This window comes from Lolium rigidum, chromosome 4 (genome assembly GCF_022539505.1).
Source record: "Lolium rigidum isolate FL_2022 chromosome 4, APGP_CSIRO_Lrig_0.1, whole genome shotgun sequence".
Classification (NCBI taxonomy): domain Eukaryota; kingdom Viridiplantae; phylum Streptophyta; class Magnoliopsida; order Poales; family Poaceae; genus Lolium; species Lolium rigidum.
Window position 1 is genome coordinate 185715440 of NC_061511.1, and position 11125 is coordinate 185726564.

An 11125-nucleotide genomic window follows, 5' to 3' on the forward strand; every position below is an offset into this window, starting at 1 on the left:
AATAATGCATGCCGACAATGAACTCGGGATGGCACCGGTCACCGTACATCCATTGTCGACTCATCCGCATTTTATATGTATATCAAAAATCATTAAGTACACAACATCATGGATATATGAGTGACCAACTTAATTAATATTCAAGTTCATCACATAAAACTAAGTTTTTTTTTATAAAAAAGAAGAGGCTCACCGAGGTTGTACGGTGCTCGGCTAGGGGACGACGCTAGCGATCGACGGCGGTGAGGACGGGGATGATACTAATTAAAACCTACAAAATATACCATAATTTCAGCTCAAATTGATTATAAAAAAGTAAAATCCCTAACTTAGGCATTTCATCAAACACCTTGCTAGCACTAGAAAAATAGTACGAGTTAAACTACCAAAGAAATGAGCTAAATTAGTAACGCCGGAAGAAAGGATGATATTGCTAACCCTTGGATAGATGGAGGTCGTTAATCTTGTTAAAATGGTGGAGAAAAATAAAGATTATTGGAGTGTGAGAGGTGGAGAAAAATTTAGAGTGTGAGGAAGAAGAGAAAATGAGAGCCACAGCAGGGGGCTCGGGCGATCCGGGCGATTTGATATGGTCGGGTACCCTTTGGTACCGGTTCGTGTTACGAACCGGTACCAAAGGTCCAGCCCGGGCCCCACCACGCGTCTGAATTTTGGCCGAAGACCTTTCGTACCGGTTCCTAACACGAACCGGTACGAAAGCCCCTCCCAAACCGGTACCAAAGCTCCTCGCCCACCTGAGCCCTCAAACCGGTACAAATGGCCCCATTGGTACCGGTTCGTAAGGGAACCGGTACCAATGGCTTAGATGGATGAGAGGTTTTCTACTAGTGATCGGACTCTCTGACCATCATATATACGGGCATTTCACGGGTTTGGACTGCGGCCTGGAACCATTTTCAAGACCAGGCCACCGATGCGGTGTCTGGACTGACCCAAAAAATGAAGCAAAAATCCCAGATCAGCCCAAACTAACATTTCCAGTCTGATATGGGGTATCTGGTAGAGATGCTCTAAACAGAGAGGGCATCCATTGCCGTAAATATAAGAGCACATTTACCCTTGACTCTGCAACTGCAATATCTGCACATTTAGAGCCGTACATTGCTGGACAGCCGCCCTTGGAAAAAAAACTCCTTCAGTATACTGTTTGACTCTGCGGTATCGAATGTGACCCTTCATTCTACTGATTTGAGGCAACAAAATCCCATTCATCTTGAACTACCATTCACTGTAGTCTTGGAAGCAACTAGCAGGGCTGCTTTTCTTTGTAAAACATATATGACGACGAACATCTTTCAGCAGCCAGAAATACAGCTACAAAGTGCAAAACTCCCCCTGGAGCATCGAAGCACTCCATGTGTGTACCAGATTCACCAGACTCTACATTGGAGATTCAAATCTGCCATACAAATAAATCCACGTCGACAAACGATTCTGCAAGATAAGCAACAGGGAGCAGAAAAGACACACAAACTACAGACTACACGAAAGGAGATTGGCATATGCGCTGTCCTTGGATAACAAATACAGTAGGTTAAATATGCTTTGCAGGGCAGTCTTTTTTGTTTCGTTTTTGTGAGTGCGTTCAAGGGCAGCTTGTTCAGCTCGTGATACGGTAGCCTGGCCACTACAGCACGTCAGCACTAGACCCCCCACAAGTCATTCAACCAGCACAGCTGCAACACGCCATGTGCCACGTTCATTCATCTAAAGAAAACATGTGTCACATTGATGATCTCGCACACATTAGACTAGTCACAATGGGAAGTATCATATACTAGTATCATGTACATGATACTAGTTTGTGATAGCACCTCCACAATGCATAGTATCATAATATGGTATCATACTTATGTCATATTTAATGTTTTGTAAAATCTCAATGCAAATGTGTGTACATGATGTATTTGTAATGAAATTTTCTAGGTTTATGTGTCATGATACGGTATCATATTATGATACTCCCTCTCTCACAGTTTATAAGGCGTGCACCTACATCTAGATCGCAAATTTGATCAAGTTAGCATTAATCATATGTTATAAAAATTATATCATTACAAAATTTAGATGTTCTATTTTCTAATGATATAATTTTTGCATTCTATAATTTAAATTATATAGATTAAATTGGCGACCTAAGGATACGAGGAGGACTAGTAAACTGAGAAGGAGGGAGTACTACTCTCATCTCTCACCTCATTAATTGATGTGACACATCAGATTTTTGGCAACATGGCATGCATGATACTACTTATGATACTCTCATTGGGACAGTCTTATTGCATAAACTTCCAACATTATGCTAATTCTCACCAAGTACAATAAGAAGGGGACAAGTAACACGTAGTATAAACGACAAGACATAGCAATTATTGGCAACATGGCACAGTCGTTAATATGTTGGCAATAGACACCGAAACTCACGCTGGAACACCTATACATCTGTTGCACTTCAGCACCAGCCTCACAATGGATGATGGCAAAACGCATTAGGAAGTCTTACGAGTTACACATAGATTGCAGTTCAAAAGACTCGATAAAGGATGGGGCCTGCCCTAGATGGCACAAGCTCTTGGTGCTTCGGATGGGGACCAGTTAGTTATCATTTTGCTTGAGCATCTGTAGGATGGTGAGGAACAGATTGAGGATGTCGAGGTAAAGCTCAACAGACGCCCAGATGTACTCGTCATAAGAGTGGCGCTTGATCAAGTTCTCGGTGTCGTAGATGATGAAGCCTGAGAAGACTAGAGCTCCAAACCCGCCGATCAGGACATTCGATGCAGGTCCAAATGGGAAGAAAACCTGCAACACAACATTTTGCGGCACAAGGGTTACCAACTAGTAGAGTGCTCCACTTGATTCTTTTCCGCGAGTCGGTTAAATGCTCTTTCCAAAGTTCATCATGCACGTTACCTGGATAAAGCTTGTTATGACAAGGATAGTAAGAGCAGAAAACAAGAATGGTCCAAGATAACCAAATTCCTTGCCCTTCTTTGAGGCCCAGAATGTATATGCAGTCAGGGAGACAACCACAGCCGATGTCAGTACCAATGCCTGGAGCACAATTGTTCCTGCAATATGCAAATGAACAAATAAGGAAACAAGTCTATAATGCAACAAAACAATGAAGGCAACTTTACAAGAACAAACCTTCAGTGTTTGCACACGCCACGCCGATGCTGAAGCTCAAGCATAGAGTGAACAAGCCCAGGAAAACCAAGTTGTGCGGGTGCCTGTGCTGGTAGTGATACAATGGGATCATCACTGCAATAAATATCACAAAATTTGCTGTCAGGTACAGAATATTGGTTCGGTTTTCTGATACGAAATAACAACAACGAACTGTCTTCCAATTGATTCTCTCAGAACTCAAAAGAGGGTTCAGGGGGAGGGGGGGTGAGAGTGGTTAAGTATAATTAATTGATGTTGCTGCCTGTTAGAAACACTAAAGTAGACATGATCACATTAACACGGGAAGAATTTTATTCTCTTGCACTCTCTGGCCTGAGACTTGAGACTTCTGCTGAATTGTTTCTCCATATCCTACTGAACTAATCGTGAAGAAATTATCATATTTGTGTCTACTTGACCAGTACAAAAACAGAAACAGATAATTCAGCTAGCATAAATAACTTACTATCCGATAATGGAAACTTTACCAGAACTCGGTTTGCCCAGAACAGAAAAATTCTAAACAAAAGAATGTTCACAGCTTATGTATCTAAGGAGATCCCGGACCAAAGTTGGTTAGTGAGAGACCACCACACCTTGAACTTGAAGTGCTATTACTGAAAGTGGCTTAGTAACTTACAAATATAATATTTGTGGGCAATATAGAATTAGGGAGAAATACACAATGGGCAAATGAGTTCTAAATGAATAACAGCTTGTTTGGACCTTGCTAAGGTTTTGTTACTACTAGCTTGAACTTTCAAATGCTGAAAGAAACTAGGCAGCTAAACAATAAGTTACATAGCAACCGGCAACCACTATAACACCATAAAAATGGAGCAATAACAGGTAAGTTAAAGCCGATTTTATTGCAGTTACTTAAATACAACTATACAATACTAGCTCTACTTGCATCTTATCCACGCTAACTATCAAAACAAACTTGTAAACTAAAACTATTCTTAGTTTCTATTTGCTCTCACTTCCAACAGGGCCAACACTATGAGAACCATAGTCAAGTACCAAGGTCCCTCCTCACTTTCATTTGAGTCAAAAGTGTCAAACACTCTCTCATCTTTTGTTCGGCCACTTAGCTAGTTGAGGAAGCTAATATGTATTTTTTTTATCAGGGAAGTAAAAAAATTGAATAAAAATGATTTCGACAGCTATGAAGGCCCTTATCGCATCGAAGGCACGCTAAACTACTATCAAGTCCTAATAGACCTTGGCATTTGATGTGAATTCATACAGCAGCTGCCTTGAGTATTGGCCACCATCAAGGTCATAAGACAACCTCCACTTAGAACAGTGTTCCAGCCATGTCGTGCCGGCTACACTCCAGACTCAACTACACATTATTATGCTGTCTGAAGAAACTCTGATATCCATATCATATTATTATTAAGGGCATGTAAAAAAATTCAGCAATTTCCTTTTTTGGATGAATATTACCATGGATTCATTGGTTACTGATTAGTGATTACGATCGGCTCAATCCTAACTCGCGTTTCAATAGCAAAAAATCATATATTGTGTAACCAAAATCCACAGAATCAAGCTATTCCATCATGAACTAGTTAGATCTGGGTATCCTACTTGACAACAAAACATCAGATTCAACCGACGGGTCAAGCGAACCCTTAATTAGGGTGGGGTCAACGAATTCCTCGACAATTTCAGATTCACCACAGAAGGATACACATAAAGCACCCAGGACGAGGTCAAGCAGATGGGGGAGGAGACTAGTAGAGCACTTACGGATGAAGGGGACGACGGCAAGCAGGAGCGCGAGGACCGGGTTGGAGGAGAGCGTGGCGTTGAGGGTGGGGTGGAAGACGGTGACGGCGGAGACGACGGTGGTGAGGAGCAGCTGCGCGCAGAGGATGCCGTAGACCTTGCGGATGAAGCCCCAGCGGAGCGCGTTCTCGCCGCGCGAGATCCCCGGGTAGAGCGTCTCCCCGTTGCCCGCCTCCAGGTCCACGAACGACGCCTCCACCTTCTCCTTCATCTCCGGCGCCCGGCGGTACCCCGACGGCGCTAGCGGCTGCATCTCCGACGCCGACGCCATCTCTGGGTGGGGGATTGGGGAATTTCGGTTGGGACGCACGCGGTTTGGTTTGGTCGATGTGGGACGAATTGGGGGACTTTGGGATATATAGATTTTTCTTGTTTTCTTTCGGAGAGAAAATGGGGTTATGTGTATATCTGCCCAATAGCGCTAGGCGTACTCGGATGGTGCCAAACATTTTTTTCTGGCCTCTGACGTGTGGAGCCAATTTTGCATATCTGTAAAACATGAAAAGTTGCGTGCATACCATTTGTCGCATGGTGTTTTATGAACTTAACTTGGTTTACAAATAATATGGTGTTGGTGTGTGTATGGATACGTGTCTATGTTACTTGGTCTTTTAAAAGGAAAATGTTGAGAGCATCTCCAGTCGCGTCCCCCAAACCGTCCCCCAAACCGCGCCGGATCGAGCGTTTGGGGGGCGTGTTTCGTTCGTGCCGCGTTTGGGGGACGTCGCTCCCCAGCCGCGTCCCCCAAACGCCGCCCCCAAACATTTAAAATATTTTTTCTTGGCATTTTTATTTCAATTTCCACAAACTAATACATAATTGGGAACGTGGTTTACACGAAGACATAGTTTGGAACATGGTTTTCCACAAACTAATACATAGTTTGAACCATGGTGGACACAAATATAAAATATTGCAAAGAAACTAAACCTAACTAGGCCGTGCATCGAAGGTTTCCTGTGTTCGCTGCTAAGAAAGAACACTCGAGGGCACACCCGAGTCACCTAAACTCGGAAAATCCAGCGGGAGGATGGTGCCCTTGTTGGTTCTACCGATGAGGCGAATAGGCGTAAACCTCCGTGCACGTATTCGCTGCGAAGAAACAACACTCGGTCGTCCTCCTCGTCGGTGCCTGTCGTCGTGGGAGTCCCCGTCGACGTGGTAGTCCCGGAGGCAGCGCCTCTCGTCGAAGACCTTGACGCTCATGTCCCCGTTGCCGAAGTAGGAGAACACGAGGATGAAGCCGGCTTCGAGGCCGTGGTGGCGTGCGAACTTCTCCCGCCCGATGTTGAGGTACATCTTGCCGCGCGCGTCGTAGATCGCCTTGACGATCCACCGGCAGTAGCCGCACGAATGCTCCCGCGGATGCATCGTGCGCGGGCGTACGCCGCCGACGTACTCGGCGAAGGAGTCCGGCAGCCTCTGGATGCCGCGCGGGTCGCCCTTGAGGACGTGGACGAACTCGAACAGGACGTTCGGCTCCACGTCCATCTCCGACGATGAAGACGACGGCGTGGGAGGCGACGGCGAGCGTACGCCTATGCCGCGGCCACGACCACGACCACGACCACGGCCGCGGCCGCGAGGTCGGCCTCCGCCTCTACCGGACATAGCGTCGAGTCTTGTTGAGAGATGGTGGCGGCTAGGGTTTGGGAGAGAGGCGCTAGGGTTTGTGTGTGAGAGGGACGATGAGAGGCGCCCCTTTTTATAGGCCGGAGGGAGGCGGAGGAGCGGTGGCGCTCATTAACGCCGGCACGCAGAGCTAGGCGCGACGGGACGCGTCGCCGCGCCCTCCGCGGGAACCGCACCGTCGCCGCGCGCCAATAACTTCCGTCGCGAGGTAGGCGACGGTTAGGTTTAAATTAATTGTGCCGCCGACGGGTCGGCCCCGCCACTCCCCGCCTCGCTCGTTGTGTCCGGCGTCCCCGGTGCGTCCCCGTGGGACGGGGACGGGCTCGGGGCGCCGGACACCGTATAGGGGCGCGTCGGACAAAAAAGGGCTTTGGGGGACGCGGCTGGAACGCATTTTCTGTCCGGCGCGCCCCAAATCCCTTTGGGGGACGCTTTGGGGGACGCGGCTGGAGATGCTCTGATGTGGACAATAATGGCTCTACATCATTGTAATGTTAAATTAATGGATCTAAGGAGCAAGCTAGCACATAACAAGGTACTCCTACTCCTACCTCAAGAGTTAATCATGCCCTCACAATACCTAGTATTCCCCTTCTCTTTCAAACCATAGCCTTGTCACTCTAACGACGAAATGCAGCCGGAAAGCAAGAGATGTGAAATGAAAGAATGATGTCATGCAATTCCACATTTATAACGTTAGTAATTTATGACACGAGGAACTCTCCCGTCGCCAAATGGTAGAACATGCGCTCAGCAGCCCAAGTTTTTTATGACTATGGCAGGGCAGGGCGTACACAGAAGGGTGGCTGGGTGGGCGGCCCACCCTGAATTTTTAGAAAACGTTTTATATTTAGTCATTTAAGCAAATTTTCATCACACATGAGTAAAAAAAATAGAAATTAGAGGTGTGTTCCCACACTAAGGTATTTTTGTGCGTCCGCCACTGTGGCAGGGTGGCATCTCCCCTTCTGCTCTTGCTAGTTTTTATGTGATTATGTGTGTGTATGTGTATATATTGTACTCATTTGCAAAAAGAAAGAATATAGTGCAATCAATGCGTTTTTACGAAAACGGACCCCTTATGATGGCATTCATGACTTCAGAGGCTACACATTTGGGACTGATTGGCGTCAGTTTGAACTATGTTTGAATGAACATTATAGGAAATAGAAAATATGGATAAATTTCTCTCCCAACCTCGTACCCTTCTCCTTGGAATTCTCCTTTTAAAAAAACTAGTGGAATGCCCGTGCTTCGCTACGGCTCTCTACTTTATATCTAGTGTCACACATGTTACATGTGTAAACAATGCACACAAATATTTAAGTACAAATAAAAATGTCACTTACTATCAAATTACAGATATTTAAGTACATTGGTTTGCTTCATATAATTCAATGTAATGTGTATAAAATGCAAGGATCGACACATTATCCTTCATTTATTAAGAGACACTCTTCCTTGACGCCCCTAGGGTATTCTTGCGCAACAACATGAATGACGTCCTCAACTTCATTTGCATAGTACTTGAGAAAGTGTATCACAAACTTCTTCTTCAACTCATAGGCATCCTGCACGAGCATTCTTCAACTCATAGTACTATGAAAAATAGCTGCCAACTCATCAATATTTGGCTTTACACGCCAACATGGATCTTGTATAACACCGCCCGTCTGAGATAAAAATAAGGTTTGGAACCATGACAACGATAATAAATGTGCGATTAGAATAACTTAAACAAAATTTTAAGTCCATGTTGTGCACATGAGGCTCTATCAAATATTTTCCATGCCGTGCCTGCCTAAAAGGTGTACGCAAGATTAAGTCCATATTGTTTATTTGCACAATATCTAAATCAAAGCTGCAGATAATGTATACACAACTAAGAACCTTTTAGTACACCTTCAGAATTGGCTCCTTTTAGGTCCATATTGTTTAATTTCACTTTGTTTTGCCAACCGACATAAACAATCTTTTTTTGTACGGAGCATCCACATAATGTCGAGAAAAGAACAATTATCTTTCTCTTACATGCATTCACATACCTTGTGTTTATTTCAACGCATAAAATTCTATACAAAAAAACACTGTGATTTTTGGACATAAACATTATCAGGATTAGTTAATTAATTCAGTTGTAAAAGTCCTAACATGTACTGATTGCAAAAAGTACACAAAAATAATTGTTCCTTTCTAGTAGGAAGAGTAAGCACAAGATTAATAATAATATAATGGTTAGCAATCAGTGCATGCAAGCAATGTAGTGAGAACTCAGCAATCTAGATTAACTGATTTGAAATAAACAGTGCCACAACCAAGTGACTAACGGATCTCGAGTCTTGGCAAAATATGCACAGGAAAGCCATCAGATTACTGAAGGTAGATCTTCTAGCATTAAATTTCTTAGATACGTGTAGTTGTGCATGAGACTACTCATCAACACAAGGAGCAAACAACATTTGCAGGCACTGGACTACTCTAGCATGAATAGTGAGGAGACCATGTTGAACACATAATGTAAAGCATTTAGTACAATGTGTAGGTGCTTTACTTGGACCTTTTATGTCCCCTTATATGAACTTTAGGGCTATATCTAAGATTTGACAGACAATTTCAGGTTCAGCACCACGACTCCACAAGCACCCAAAACAGTTTTACCGTCTCTAGTAGAAGCATCAAAGCATTATTTAGAAAATCTACTTTCATCACACTCTGCATCCCAAAAGATAAGGCTGGGAAATAATTCTACCTAGCCGTAAACCCGGTTAACCTGTAACATAGATAGAAGGAGAAAGCAACTGAATTTCGTCACCAGCAAATTAAAAATAAGCAGTGTCCATCAATATCATTGTCGGATATTTGCTTTCTCACTGCAACAATATCTACCACCACAAATAGGTATTGTTAACATAGTAAAAAAATTCATAGATACTCGGCAACTCAAATACTTCTTTGTTCTTGGAGATTTAACCAGAGTGACGATGAGAACAAGAGGATACAACATCGATGACCATGAATTCGTATTTTTATAATATTTCAAGCATCTACATAACGTACAATTACCAAGAAAGCAGTACAAACTTTCATAAAATACATCATCACATGTTTCTGACACAAGCAAATCAAATGGAAATCTATGAAATTTCAAATACTGTCTTGCACATCAACATGAATAATGTCTTGCACATCATGTTCACCTACTAATTAGCTGAACCTATCAAGAGTAGTACATGGTAACTCAAAACCAGCAGGGTACCAAATCCGAGAGGTTTTATGTTTACAAATCATCCCCGAAATTCAGTTCAAAAAGTTGGCAATACAAACATCATAACAAAAATATAACCCAGGCTATACTTGAATTAGCAATTAACAATCTCTTCTTGGTCAAGAGCTCATAAAGTGTCCAATTATTTACAAACATGATTAGGACATTAATTTTCGTATCAAGCAAACATCTTAATGCAAGTTGTACAAGGTACTGTACTATTAGGTAACACAATAACATTATAAGCAGAGGCCAATTAAGTACTTTGACCTGGACCTCCTCAATAGCGAGTAGCAAGTAGCAACTACATGGAGTTTCCATTTCGTCGTGCTCCAGTGTCTCTCTGGTGCCTACAACATTGTGACGTTGATAGGTTGCTGCTAGAGTAGCATGTCATCTCTGTGAATGAAGAGATTAATTTTAAAACGAAAGCATCATGGTGTTGCGCTTAACCGATGAGAGGAATTCTACCTTATGGTGCACATTTTATTGAGTCTCTCATACGGAGAGATAAAGATAGAGCAAAAACATCACTCCACGTATGAAGTGATGTGCATTAGTAAACTACAAACAAGAGAGAGAAATCTTCTTCGTGATTAGTTGGATTCTTCGTGATTAGTTGGATCTCTAATCTTGGATAAAAATATCAAGAATTCAGTCTCCCACCTCATGACCCTTAGCTAGAGGGGCCCGTAGAAGCCGCCCGGGCGCACCACTCTTCTCCTTCTCATCCAGTGGTGGACCCAGAAATTTTTGTTTGCCGGGGCGAACAAATTTAGGGGAAAAAGATAACGCACACAATGCATGTCTGGTAGATATAAATCATAGGGTAAATCACACACAAAATATTCAACTATAATGATCAGCGAAATACAACTATCACGAATATGAAAAAGCACAAAAACACTTAAAACCTACTAATTTTAGTCGCGTGAGACGCCCGGATCATACATAACATCATCTAGATTAAATGCAGCAGCTGGTTGAATGTCCTAAAATATTAAAATTGATAGCAAAATTGAGTCCTCTAATATTCTCGGTACTATACAGATAAATCATGAGCTCAGGCAGATGTGTTCAGCCTTACAGCCCGCGGTTGATCGAGAGAGAGAAAGAGTGCGCGCGGTAGACATAGGAAGAAACGATATAAGGTAGAAGATATTTTTTTCGGGTAAGAAATTTCTACGGAAGGCAAGTAAGGAAATGACCGTGATTTGTTTCCTAATTACTTCGTACCGG

General features: G+C 43.2%; 1 protein-coding gene across 1 annotated transcript; it reads right to left on the bottom strand.

The window, feature by feature from the left end:
* Nucleotides 1-2370: 2370 nt before the first annotated feature.
* Nucleotides 2371-5291, bottom strand: LOC124706596 (BI1-like protein). Its single transcript, XM_047238254.1, has 4 exons — nt 4951-5291; nt 3172-3285; nt 2935-3092; nt 2371-2823 (listed from the first exon to the last, which is right to left on the bottom strand). The coding sequence occupies exons 1-4, from the start codon at nt 5258-5260 to the stop codon at nt 2617-2619; spliced, it is 789 nt and encodes a 262-aa protein (XP_047094210.1). The 5' UTR covers nt 5261-5291; the 3' UTR covers nt 2371-2616.
* Nucleotides 5292-11125: the final 5834 nt, after the last annotated feature.